At 48.6% G+C, this 14,433-nt stretch overlaps 1 protein-coding gene across 1 annotated transcript; it reads right to left on the reverse strand.

Annotated features, from left to right (window-relative positions):
- Positions 1-206: 206 nt before the first annotated feature.
- LOC125626171 (kallikrein-14-like) lies at positions 207-7,084 on the reverse strand. Its single transcript, XM_048828882.2, has 5 exons — positions 7,039-7,084; positions 3,911-4,076; positions 1,736-1,989; positions 927-1,063; positions 207-475 (listed from the first exon to the last, which is right to left on the reverse strand). Exons 1-5 carry the CDS (start codon positions 7,082-7,084, stop codon positions 308-310), a joined length of 771 nt encoding a protein of 256 aa, XP_048684839.1. The 3' UTR covers positions 207-307.
- Between the last annotated feature and the right edge of the window lie 7,349 nt (positions 7,085-14,433).

Here is a 14,433-nt window from a genome sequence, read left to right on the forward strand (position 1 = left end):
GATTTTTAGAGCCAATCTCTTGACTTTTGAAACAATCCTGTGAACATCAGGCTGATTCATGAGGTTTTAAAGCAATCTCACAATCTTCAGGCTCATTCATGCTTTTCAAACCAGCTGTGCATTTTTAACCCAGTCCCAGGATTTTGTCAGGCCTGGCCCAACCGCAGCTCCACCACCCCAATCCCACCCAGGCCAGCTCCCCCCACCCCATTCCGCAACCCCCAGGTGCCGCCGTGAGATGAGGAGAGGCGTGGCTGGGGCGTATGTTTGGTGGGTTATTGCGGCAGGCGGGACGTGTTGTGAGCTCTCAGTCCAATCTGGCGCACTGCCTCCTTATGGTGTTCTTCACCCACTGGGCAGCTTTGCAGACATTGGCGAAGACTCTGGGCTGTCCCGGCAGGGCACAGACAGACTTCCCCCAGGAGACCACGCCCTGCAGCCGCCCATTGCAGACCAGTGGGCCTCCTGAATCCCCCTGCAAAGACAATGCAAAGCCATCAGCAAAACACAGCCATGCCCCCCCGTGTGCACACCCCCCCAGAGGAGGGCCCATCCCCTCCAGCAGGGGGAAGCAGGGTCACACAGACACAAGAACACACACATGCACAGAGCTCATCCCTTCCAGCAGGGGGCGGCAGGGACACACAGATAGGAAGGGTTTAAAGAGCAGAAATGGGTTCGGTTGGCTGCACCTGCGCTGGGGATCAGACAGGTCCAGGGACTGGGCCTTAGGGCTCTGTGCGGCTGGAGGGCAGATCGGCTGCTCTTCCACGGGGCACGAAGGCTGGCTGGGGCCAGAGCCTGAGTGACAACGGCCCCTCAGGAGCAGGCTGAGAAGGGTTTGCAGGTCATAGGGGATAAAGAGTATTGAGCTGTGTGAGCTCCGACACCCGGCACCGACCCCTCTCTCCGGGATGCCCCCTTACCTTGCACGTGCTTATGCCGCCCTGTTCCACACCAGCACAGAACATGTTCTCCGTGATCAGGCCCCAGTAAACGTCCTGGCACCTGGCCTGGCTGACGCTATAGAGATCTGCACACTGCAGGATGGCTGGGAACTGCCCTGGGCAATGACAGAAAAACAGGAGCTCATGAGCAGGGAACAAGGTGCAAGAGAGGAAAATTTGGTGTAAGACCCTCAACTGGTATAAACTGGCATAGATCCAGTGACTCCAAAGGAGCTAGAGCCAACTGACCCCAGCTGGGATCTGGCCCATTGACTCCAATGGCGCGACGGCCGATTTCCACCAGCTGGGATCTGGCCACGTTCATTTTCCGAAAAAGGAAATTTTTGATGAACGGAAAAGCCAAAAAAACAAATTGTTTCATTTAGATCCAGTATTTCATGTCATATTATAATATTTCATTGTGATTTGAAGCACATCTGTAACGTTTTAAAATTGTTTTGAATACAAAAGGAAAGGAAATTTCAAAAGGAAATGTTTCAAATAGAACAAAAATCAAGCCACTGTCTTCCTGTGTTTTCAAAATGCAAATTTTTCACTTTTTTCTGAATTTTTTTTCTGAAATGAATAAAAATGCCCCGAATTTATGGGACACTTTGGTGTTGTCGAACTTGAGTTGTCCACTAAAAATCATTTTGGATGAAAATTTTCCCCCAGGAGAAGCCAAAGACCCTTGTGAGCCCATTAACAAGGTCTCCTTAAAGAGCTTCCACCCCCTCCCCAAGCTGAGCCCAACCTCAACCCCTCCCTATACACTCAGCACGCCATACTTTGGGGGGACTTGATGGTGCCCCATCCCGACACACTGCATCGTGTTCCAGGAAAGGGACAACGGGTAGCCAACTTGATCGTGTTCACATAGCGGTTAAGTTGAGCGGGCTCATCCAGCTCCAGAAGCATGAAGTCGTTGTCAAAAGGCAAGAAGTTATATTCGGGGTGCACAAAGAAGTTGTGGATTCTTCGTATCTGTTCTGTGGGTTCTTTCACCCTTACATTATAATCCCCCAGATGCACCCGCAGGGAGCTGCATGGAGAGAGGACAAAGGAAGAGATCAATGGGCAGCTATTCAAAGATCATAGCGGGCAAGCAACTAGAATTGGGCCAATAATGGATTTTCGATGCTGGAGTAGCTTCCGAGACCTCATCTTCTTAGTTCTCCAAGAACTCAGTTCGACTCCAATCTCGTCTGATCTCATGTTTTTCTTGGCATACACTCCGCAGAATTGATCAGAGTCACTTGTAAGGGGTGGCTATGGGGCATACCACAGATCTGAAGAATACAAGTATTGGTTACTTTACATACAAGTTTAACTCTATTCTGATGCATGCGTCCTCCATTTTACATGATATCATGCTCTTTATGGTTGGCCTGGTTATTTTCAGGCCCAGTTCCTGTACATCTCATGCTTTGTTCTCATGCCACATGTACACAGCACATTTTGCTGACATTATTGTTTCTTACACCTGGTTTTACACAGCTGAAATGAACAATTTGATGACTTTGCCCTTAATTTGTGAGACACTTTGGTGTTATCAAAGCTGCAGTTTTCACCAAAATCATGAATTCCTTCTCCTTGGCTTTTGGGTAGGGTGACCAGACATCCCAATAATATCAGCATTGTCCCAATATTAGGGGCTTTGTCTTATATATGCAAATATACCCCACCCCTGAAATTTTTCACACTGGCTATCTCCTCAACCACTTATGGGACCAACTTAATTCAGTTATTTTTCCCTTGTCCTGGGTCACTGTGGCCCGCTCATGCCAAATTAAACCGACGTGCAGGAGCACTGAGAATTTCAAATCTGGGTCTAAGAGTTTTGTGCTTTCCAGCGAATCGAAAAATGGGGCGGCAATAGTTTGTTTCAGCTGTCGCAAAATATTTCTGAAAATAAACTAACAGGGCACTTTGAAAGAAAAAGTTGCGAATGGAAAAATCGAAGTTTCAAAAATGCCAACACGAGACATTGCGATTTTTAACGTATTATTTATACGTTTTAATCAGTTTTTCCAAATACAACAAAGATACCAGCTTCATCGTAATAGCCAAAGAGAGTTAGGAGAAAAGGAGGGGAGGGGAAGGACAGATCTATCCACAGGACCTGCAGAATTACAGCGCTCTAAAGAGCTTACAGAGCTTGCATCCGATGAAGTGAGCTGTAACGAAAGCTTATGCTCAAATAAATTGGTTAGTCTCTAAGGTGCCACAAGTCCTCCTTTTCTTCTTAGAGCTCTAAAAAAGCAGCTTGAATTGCTTTCAGTTTTTCAAGCTCTCCCCTTCTGTGGAATGACAGGTGTTTGTTCCAGGGCTTAAATTCCTGGAGGTCCCCACAGCCCCCCTCCATTCGGGGCTCCAGGCTTCCGCTGTGGGATGGGTGCACTTGGGCTTTAGCCCCGCTGGGTCGCCAGGGCTTGTAGCTTCACCGCTCTGGGAGGCCCCGGGACTCAGGGCTTCAGCCCCGTAGGGTGCACCACGGATCAGAGCTCCTGGCTTCAGCCATAGGGCCCAATGGACCCCCTGAAACCAGCAGCATCAGGTTGGAGTCAAGGGAAAATATTTCCCGGAGCTCTGCTCCATTCCATCAGCTCCTAAAGCACCTGCACATGAGCTGCCGGTGGGATGCTACAAGGCCTAACGCTGGTGAGCGTGGAGGTGGGTTTCCCTCTGCACACGCCGCTGGGGAGACCGATGCTGGCGTGCTGCGTCCGTGCTGGGGTGGGCACATCTGAACGAGCATGCTGGAAAACCGCAGAGGGTGCAGAGAAGAGCGACAAAAACGATTTGTGGGCTGGGAAAAAAGGGAGGAGGATGGGGCTGCGGATTCAGGGATGCAGAGGGAGACCTGGGCATGGATAGGGAACACGAAGAGCGAAGATAAGGGCTGGGGATGTGGGTTATTCCCAGGCATCACCCTCTCTCCCTCCACCCCTGCACTGACTTACCTGATCCCTCGTCTGCCGCAGTGCGCAGCAGTCAGCACCCACTTCCGGGCTATCAGGCTCCCACCACAGATGACACGTCTGTTCCTCAGGAGAGCCACCTGGTAGGGCCGCGAGCCAAAGTCGCAGTTTCTCCCCCCAATGATCCTGCTTATCTCTGGGTCTGAGGCTGCCATGGAGAGTGGCAAATGTCAGCTGAATTCAGGGCAGGGGGAGGGGCAAGCATCAGCCATGTCCAAACAGGTTGGCCGGTGGCAGGATGACCATGAGCTGCTGCTCCCACGTGGCCGTGGAAAAACCACAAGGCGATCGGAGGTTGTACCAGGCGATGTACCAGGCTCTATTTCCAGTAGGGATAGTTAGGCATTAATGCCACTGCAAAAACCTCCAATTCCCGTCACCCATGTTCCAGAAAGAGGAATTCCAACTGGAACAGGTGTTGAGAAGGGTGCTAGGATGGTCAGGGGAACAAAGGGCCGATCTTACAAGGGGAGATGGAAAGAGCTTGGCTGGTTTAACCTAAAAGGAAGCCAAGCCAGCATCTGATTGTTCTCTCTAATTATAGTGTGTGTGTGTGTGGGGGGGACACCAGGGAGGGAGAAGATCTACAGGAGGTGGAGACCAGCGTTGGCACAAGAACAAATGGGGACAAGCACCATGGATAAATCTAGGCTGAGATTAGAAGACGGTTACTAACCATCAAAGGAAGTAAGTTGTGGAACAGGAGCAGGGGGGCCGGGATATGGGGGGAGGGATAGCTCAGTGGTTTGAGTATTAGCTTGCTAAAGCCACAGTTGTGAATTCAATCCTTGAGGGGGCCATTTAGGGATCTGGGGGGAAAATTAGGGATTGATCCTGCTTTGAGCAGGGGGTTGGTCTAGATGACCTCCTGAGGTCCCTTCCAACCCTGATATTCTATGAAAGCCTCCTGAGTTTGAAGATAGAGCTCAATACATTTCTGCTACAGAGTTGCTCATGGTAGCAGGGACTGGACAGGAAGACCCTTCATTTTTTAATGTTCAAACAATTTTCCAACCACTTTTTAAAGTGCTCTAACGCCTTGGCAGCAGGGACTTGAAATTTTGCAAGGAAATAGCCCTGGAGTCAGGGAGGTGCCTTTTGCTGTTCATATGAAAATTCACCTAGATTTGGTCAAATTATAAACCTCTGGAAAACACAATTTACACATGTTCAGGAGAGCAGGGGTTGGTCAGTGACTGCTGTTTCTAGGCTTTACCGCAATCATAGGCACCAACTTCTCCTCTGCCCAGTGTGTGCTCGACCCCCAACACTGCCCCTGGCCCCGCCCCTATTCCACCCCTTCCCCAAAGTCCCCGTCCCCTTCCCACCCCCATTCCACCCCCTTCTCCCAAGTCCCTGCCCCTGCCCTGCCTTTTCTCTGTTTCCTCCCCTGAGTGCACCGCATTTCCACTGCTCCCCCTCCTTCCCGGAAAGTCCTAAGTGCCGCCAAACAGCTGTTAGGTAGTGGGGCGGGGGGCGGGAAGCACTGGGAGGGAGGGGGAGAAGCAGGGACACGGTGTGCTTGGCTTGGGAGAAGGAGGCGAGGAGGGGGGAGTTTGGCTGCCGGTGGGTCCGGAGCACCTGCTAATTTTTCCCTGTGGATGCTCCAGCCCCAGAGAACCCACGGAGTTGGCACCTATGACCGCAATAGAAATTGTGACAATGTTCCTCCTCTGCCTTGGTGGGTCCTGCACTTTCCGGCTGATTTGCTCACCTCAAAGGGTCATGGCAGCCCTCAGGTTGGTCGGGGACAGGCCAGAGACCTTCCCCTCTGATATGACTCACAGTCCAGGTCAACTCCTCTTGTGTCAAATAGGGAGTGGGGGGAGGGGCCTGGGGGGAACCTGGGCCCGCCCTCTATTCCGGGTTCCAGCCCAGGGCCCTGAGGATCACAGCTGTCTACAATGTCTCCTGTAACAGCTATGTGACAACTACAACTCCCTGGGCCACTTCCCCATGACCTCCCCCAGCACCATCTTTGTCCTCACTGCAGGACCTTCTTCCTGATGCCTGATGGCATTTGCATTCCTTAGTCCTCCAGCAGCATTTCCTCCCACTCCCAACTCCTTACCCGCCTCTCCCTAACTGAAAAGAGGTCTTTCTTTCAACCAGGTGCCCTGATTAGCCTACTTGCCTTAACTGGTTCTAGTAGCTTCCTAATTGGCTACAGATGTCCTAATTAGCCTGCCTGCCTTAACTGGTTCTAGCAGGTTCCTGATTGTTCTGGAATAGTCCCTGTTATTTTACCCAGGGAAAAGGGACCTGCTTAATCTGGGGGTAATGTATCTACCTTCCACTACTTTCCTGTAGCCATCTGGCCTCACCCTGTCACAAAATATTTAAAATTGTCAAACTTTTTCAGATGGAACGTTTTCCAATAGGAAAATGCCATTTTGTCAAAGTTGATAATTTCTGTGGGAATGTGTTGGTTGTGATGCAAATTCTTTAAAAAAAGTTTAAAACAAAGCCGTCTCCTGAATGGACTGGGCTCCACAATCAAACTACATCTCCCATGATGCCTCACAACCAGAAGCTTCCAGGAGGCATAAACTTCTCCTCACCAAGTGGTGCATGCTGCTTCATGAGATTGGCAGTCTGACCAGAGCACTGAACATTATCAGAAAGGGCCATTTTGATTTGTTTTTCTTTTCTTAAATAATTTTTGTTTCCACATTTTTCTTAAAAGAATTAACATTATATTAGAAATGATGCTCTCTAAAAGTTATATATTTTTACATATGCTTTAAATTTAAAGACATCGAAATCTGAGTGAAACAGATTTATTTGTTTCCCCAAAAACCATTTTCTATTGTGGGAAATTTCAAAATTCTTTCCTTCTCTCCTGATTTGGGATGAAAACAGATTGTGAACTCATGGCTACCTGCCTGAACTACAAACAATAAAGAATAATCAGAGACGAGGCCTGAACATATTAATTCCCTTTCGCAACCCATGAAATTGATAACAGGACTGCTGGGAACTTGGATTTTCATAAGCAGCAACCTGTATTAAGCAAAGTCTCTGAGACATTCCTGGAAGGGCCTGCAGTGAAACTGCAGAACCTTCTCACCCAACCCAACTGTGGCTTCTCGCTTGACTCTTCTTCCTACCTGCGGCTGCCCCGACTACCAGCATTGCGATGATCAGCAGCTCCATGTCGGTTGTGGCAATGGATACGGTCGTCGGAGTCACTGGCTTTACTGCAGGTAAAGAGATCAAAAGGGAATTGTTGGCCACGGGCGTCTAGAGGAAGACAGATGCCTCGCGGGGAAAGTGCGCCCTTAGGATTCAGAAACGCCAGGCTTGAGTTCCTGTTCTTCCACAGGATCTCAAAAGCAAGTGGTTTCTCTGAAACTCCACTACCCTGCTTGTACCAGGAGATGACAGCACTGCCCGACATGGGGAGGGGAAATGCACTGTGATCGTCTGTTGGCAATGGGGGCCCAGTCTCCCCCAACTCAGCTCCATCTTCCACTTTTGCCCGGTCCCAGTCACCCCCAGGGGCATGTTCCATGGAAAGATCTGATCTGAGGAGGGGAGGAAGGGAGGGAACTAAACTCAACCCACATGACAAAAATTTCCATGAGCTGGATTGAGCTCACCCCTCTCCCACTAGTTTCTCTTCTAACATGTCACCCCAATAACAGAGGAAGGCGAAACCCCCATGACCAGCTTAATAACAGAGAAATTAACTAAAGCGTTATCTGCCCTCATTATGGTAGTATCTGAGCACCTCCCAATCTTTGACCTATTTATCCACACAGCTCCTTGGTGAGGCAGGGCAGGACTATGATCCCCATTGTACATATGGGGAAAGTGAGGCATAGAGCGGATAAGTGATTGGGCCAAGGTTCTTCAGAGATGCAGCAGCAGAACAGAGATTAGAAGCCATGTCTTCCAAGTACCAGCTGAGCAGCCAAACCACCAAACGTCTTCATTAATTTCCCCATTCCAGCCCGTAATCTCCCCAATAAAAGAGCAATACCTCCTCGTACCTCATAATCACCCCCAATAACAGAGCAGAGCCCTAACTCCCTCCCATCAACATCCCCAAAATGGAGCAATGCCCCCTGGCAGCCCATAATTACCCCCATAACAGCATGATGTCCCAGTCCTCCACACTATGTTGCTCCCCAAACCACAGCTATCTCCTTTTCACCCCACCACCATGACCCGCCCCCCAACAAGACATCCCAACAACAGGGGCTGGACTGGCCCTGCTTCACCTGTAGCTCCTGGTGGAGGGCCCTCGGGAGCAGAAGAGGCTCCGGCGGTTGTGTCTTGGACAAAAGTAAGGATCCTTTGGGATGGGCCATTTTTATGCTGGGGAAATGGGCTGTCCCTGTGAGTCAATGTGATTGCCATATCTTGGGAGCTGCCCCACATGTCAGCATGCAGGCAACTCCCTCCGCCCTCATGCTCCAGTACGTTTTATCTGGGGGAGTTGCAGGAACAAGGCTTTGTTCCTGACTCTGTCCTGTGCTGGGGATCCTGACAGGAATTAGCCCTTGGAACGGCACCTTCTCCATTGCCGAAAGCGACTCCCTGAACCTTCCACCCTGTTATGGAGCGTGTCCCTTCTTCATCCTCTTCCTCTTCCTCTTCCTGGTGTAAGGGGACTGTTGGCCCCTTACTAAAACTCAGTGGGGATTTTGGTTGGCTAGCTCCCAGGACTAAAAGGAAGGGGAAGGGTTGATCGAAATCAGGACCCTGAGATTGACAGGCCAATGAGGGAGTCAGGAGGGTCCCATCCTCCCTGTGAGCTGGAATTGCCTGGGTCAGACAGAGTGGGGCTGAGCTAAGCGGAGAGACAAAGGCCCTAGCTGAGCTGGGGAGCAGGGCCGCGCCGGCCAGAGAAGCAGAGAAGCAGCCCAGGGAGCAGGTCAGTGCTGGGAAGAGAGGTGCAGGAACCGGAGCCAGAGGGGCCAGAAAAGCAGCCCAGGAGGCTGGCGGCAGAGCAGCAGCAGTAGCCGTGCTGAGGCAGAGTCGAGCTGAGGCATTGTGGAGCTGGAGCCGTCTGGAGCCAGGTGCAATGAGCAGCTGGGGAGCGTGAGGGGGACCCTGGGCAGTGGGCCCAGCACAGGGAGACGCCCCCAGTCAAGAGGTCTGGCAGGCCAGACTGGGAGGGGGATCGTAACCTCGACGGGGGGGTTGACACTGGGCAGAAGGGTCCTGCCACCCAGAGCCTGAGGGTGTGTGGCCACCGCCAGAGCAAGTGTCCGACCCACAGCATCAGCACAGCCAGGGCCTGGGCAGGAGGCCTGGGATGTGTGAGGAACAGGCTGAACTGCCCTGACATCCCAGAGAGGCTGGCTGTGACGTCCCCGTGCCACAGAGCGGCGTGACGGGTTTTCCTTTCACCTTTCCCATTTTTCCCTTAATTTTTTTAATTGGTTGCTGTGTAATAAATAGTCTTTGATTTGACCTGTATGTAATGATCAGGGGGTCAGGGAAGCACCAGTGTGCAGAGAGCACCCCAGAGTGGGGACACCCTGGCCCCTCCCTAAGTGACCACGACAAGGTTGGGGGTGGAGCCCCCCCAGGAATCCTGGGCCCAGCCCTGTTGGGGTTATGAGGACTCTGCCACACAGGAGATGGAAGGGGAGCCCTGGAGGTCAGGCAGGCCTCTGGGGAAAGGAAGTGGGAGCGAGGACTCAGATTCTTTCACTAGCCCATCTCACCGGGGACCTGTATAAACCAGGAAAATGCCCCACAATGGCAGTAAAAACTGGGAGGGCCATGGCCCCTTGGCCCTGCCTGTTCCAGTGCCCCTGCATGGAGATGCCCTTGCACACCAGGGTCCATGCGGTGCTTGGCAGAATGAGGGTCTTCATCCAAATGCCAGGAAACCGAGGTGAGAGGAGATTGCCATCCTACTATACCCTTCATCTGCCATCATCGAAATTGAGAGAAATTGTCTCTTCGTCCGCCTGCTCTGCCATTGAGGGGTTATGGGAAACCCAAGCCCTTCACCGACTGAAATGGAGAAGGACCTTGTGGGAAGGATCCCACCGTTATGAGACCCAAGGAAGACAACAGGAAATGGAGAAATGGGAAAGGAGGAAAGAATGCCGTGCGGCCCGACTCAATAATCCAGATCCGCCGCTTCCACTGGGAACCGTCTGCCCCACTGTGGTGGAATCCGTGGATCCCAGATTGGATTTATTGGCCACCTGCAGGTCCACCAGCAGTAACTGGCTACCATTTCATGGAAGACCTCAGTACCAATGTGGACACAAGAACAAATGGATATAAACTGGCCACTAGGAAATTTAGATTAGAAATTAGACGAAGGTTTCTAACCATCAGAGGAGTGAAGTTTTGGAATAGCCTTCCGAGGGAAGTAGTGGGGACAAAAGATCTATCTTGCTTTAAGATTAAACTCGATAAGTTTATGGAGGAGATGGTATGATGGGATAACATGGTTTTGGTAATTAAATATTCATGGTAAATAGGCCCAATGGCCTGTGATGGGTTTTTAGATGGGGTAAGATCCAAGTTACCCGGGAAGGAATTTTCTGTAGTATCTGGCTGATGAATCTTGCCCATATGCTCAGGGTTTAGCTGATCGCCATATTTGGGGTCGGGAAGGAATTTTCCTCCAGGGCAGATTGGAAGGCCCTGGAGGTTTTTCGCCTTCCTCTGTAGCATGGGGCATGGGTCACTTGCTGGAGGATTCTCTGCTCCTTGAGATCTTCAAACTACAATTTGGGGACTTCAATAGCACAGATATAGATGTGAGGTCTTTTTTAGGAGTGGTGGGTGAAATTCTGTGGCCTGCGTTGTGCAGGAGGTCGGACTGGATGATCATAATGGTCCCTTCTGGCCTAAATATCTATGAATCTATGACTGTCATGTCAGTTTTGCTGAATTGTTTAGCTGAAAAAATAATACTCCAAAAAAATCAAAATATTTTGTTTCAAAAATTTCCAAACAAAACATTTCCCAGTTTTCACTTCCCAATGACTTTTTGTTTAGAAATATCCTTTAACTTTTATTTTAAAAAAATTAAAATGTTTATAAATATTCAACGTCCAAATGAAATGTTTAGTTGCAGGTCAAACAAAATGTTTTGGTTGACCCCAAATGATTTTTTTGTTCCAAAATTGCCAGTGAACAGAAGAATCCGTTATCTGCCGAATTGTCAGTGTCAATTTTGATATTTTTGATGGGAAAAAGCCAAAATGATCGTCTTGTTTTGGTGATGTGAAAACAATTCTTTTCAATAAGGTTCTAATATTTGTTTTGACTCGATCATTTTGATTGATTTCTTCTAGGCCTTTATGTGACATTAAAATATTAATTTTAATAATATATTTAATATTCTATATTCTATATAGTCGATACAACCACAGAACTGTTGGGATGGAAGAGATCTCAAATGTGACCAAACTATTTCTACATCATGTCCATGCAGGATCCATCTATCCGCCCACCCTATCACTCCTCCACCCACTCATCCATTCATTCATCCATCCACCCACCTACCCATCCCCCTGTATTCTATGCTATCCATAAAATCATAGAAATGTAGGGATGGAAGGGACCTTGAAAGATCATTTAGTGAAGTCCCTGCCCCGCGCTGAGGCAGCATTTGGTACATTTAGACCATCCCAGACAGGTGAATGTCTAACCTGTTCTTAAAAAGAACATCTGATGAAGTGAGCTGTAGCTCACGAAAGCTTATGCTCAAATAAATTGGTTAGTCTCTAAGGCGCCACAAGTCCTCTTGTTCTTTTCGCGAATACAGACTAACACGGTTGCTATTCTGTAACCTGTTCTTAAACACCTCCAATGATGAAGATTTCACCACCATCCCAGGTAACCTCTTCCAGTGCTAAACTCTGCTTAGAGTTAGAAAGTTTCCCCCAGGATCTTAGATTTCATAGTTTAATGTAATATCAAAGTCAAAACTCAATTACTCAAAATGACAATGCTGACATGAAACATTTGTTTTTGCTTTTCTGAAACATTTTATTAAGGCAAAGTTACAATAGAACTTTAACATAGTACATCGTACATTACTTATTCAGGATCAGATTAATGTTCAAAGAAGCAGGCTAAAGATTCTGGTTTGTTCCCTGAGCCCTCTTCCGCTGAGTGTGCTAGAAAAGGTGACACATTTCTAAACACCTGTCCTCTTTTGGGTGCCTCTGTTATGTACACACTTGGCGTTAAAGGTTTTTGACATTATCACAGTATTGTAGTATCAGAGGCTTAGAAGTCACCGCAAGGGGCCTCCTGTCTAACCCCTGGCCAAGATGCAGGATTATGGAAATGACATGCTTTCATTAAAGAAACGTAACGTTTCAACATGGACTGGGAGCCTTATTTTCCAACCAGGTGTGGTTTATGAGCATAAACTGTCTCACCCTTTGTCAATCTCTCCTCTGTCACAGCTTCTTCTCTAGGATCAGTCAGCGCTTTTTCCACCCCTTGTCACTAGTACAGGTGAGTTGCATCATCCGCGCATTTAATTTATGCGAATTCAACTATACGGGCTCAGCAAAAAAAAAGAAAAATAACAAGATGCCTGTAAATAGTGCGGGCGGTTCCGCCCACCATTCCACTCAATGAGCGTATGCCCCGGAGTGAGCATGAGATGGGAGACGTGAATCTGCTGTTCCCTCAGTCAGTCTCAGTTCCCGTGTGCCTCTCATAGTGTGAGCATCTCGCCACGCTGAGTGTGATTCTAGTGTTTAAAGATACGTATTTTTCGTACAACATGGCCCCTAAACGCAAGCCAACTACTTCATCTGGTGCTCAGCTGAAGAAACAGCAATCTGTTCCAACGCTGGAGGAAAAACTGGCTGTGTTGGACTTATTGAGAGACGGTATGTCAGTCTCCAACATGGCACGTGAATATGGCCGCAACCAATCTAGCATTCATGCCATCAAGATTCAAGAGAGAGAAATTCGTTAAGCCGTAGCATCAAGTGCTCCAATAAAGTGCTCAGGTGACAAGCCAGGTGCGTGGTAAGACTTTAGTGAAGACTGAAAAGGCATTAAACTTATGGCGGGAAGACATGAACCGTAAACATGTGCCTATCGATGGCAACACGGTGCGAGAAAGGCTCTTAGCCTCTATGCTCTGTTCAAACCTCCTGCTGAAGAGGGACAGCCTTCTGATGAGAAGGAATTCAAAGCCAGCCAAGGTTGGCTTAACAGTTTTAGGAACCGCTTCGACCTCAAAAACGTGCAGACTCCTGGTGAAGCTGCATCTGCCAATGAAGAGGCAGCAAAAGTCTACCCCGAACAATTAAAGAAAATCACAGAAGAAAAGGGCTATCTTCCAGAACAAGTTTTTAATGCTGACGAGACTGGGCTCTTCTGGAAAAAAATGCCCAACCACACTTCGAAATCAGAAAGACAAGCCCCTGGCTTCAAAGCAGCTAAAGACCATGTGACTGTGTTGTTTTGTGGCAATGCGGCTGGGCATTTAATAAAGCCGGGCTTGCTCTGCAGGGCTGCAAATCCCCGTGCCCTAAAAGGCAAGAACAAAGATCTCCTGCCTGTGTTCTGGCAATCAAATAAAAAGGCTTGGTTTTTAAAAAGGGCAAAGGGCAGCATTATTTCTGGTTTGGTTCCACAAGTGTTTCATTCCGGAGGTCAAGCAGTACCTCCAAGAGAAAGGACTTGACTTTAAAGTGTTGCTGATCGTAGAAATGCTTCTGGCCACCCTGCGGCACTCCGGTTTGGGCATAACGACATTGAAGTCGTCTTTCTCCCCCCCAATACCACCTCCATCCTCCAACCTCTCGACCAAGGCCTGATTCGCTGTTTCAAGGCCACGTACACAAGGCCTATGTTCTCACGGATACGTAGCAATATAGATGCTGATCCCAATCTTAATGTGATGGAGTGTTGGAAGTCTTTCAACACTGCTGATTGCATCACTTATATTAAACAGGCAATGGATGCAATCAAGCCTGAAACAGTCAATGCATGTTGGCGAAACCTATGGAAAGAATGTGTGAATGATTTTAAGGGTTTCCTGACCATTGACAAAGAAGTGAAACGCATTGTTCAGGTGGCCAGGCAAGTGGGTGATGATGGCTTCGTCGACACCCTTGAGGAAGAAATTGAAGAATTAATTGAGAGCCATAGAGAAACATTGACTAAGGAAGAGTTAGAGGAACTGATAAAATCGTCTACAGAAGATGAAGAAGATGACAACAAACAGGAAGAGCCAGCAAGTTGGAACCTTCATAAATTTGCTGAAGTGTTCCAAGCAGCAAAACGCTTGAATGATTTAATTTCTGAATACGATCCCTCTATGGAACGAAGCCTCAAAATCACACGTAGTATTACGGACGATTTGAGATCATATCAAGAAATGTTTGACCAGCTCAAGAGACAACAGCGACAGTTGCTGATCACCATGTTTTTCAAGGAAAAACAACCAGCAACAAATGAGCCTACGTGATCAACTTCTTAAGCTGAACCAGAGCCAACCACTTCATCTACAACTCGCTCTCTGTCACCCAAGCTCTCCGTCACCTCCG

This window comes from Caretta caretta, chromosome 24 (genome assembly GCF_965140235.1).
Source record: "Caretta caretta isolate rCarCar2 chromosome 24, rCarCar1.hap1, whole genome shotgun sequence".
NCBI classification, from domain to species: domain Eukaryota; kingdom Metazoa; phylum Chordata; order Testudines; family Cheloniidae; genus Caretta; species Caretta caretta.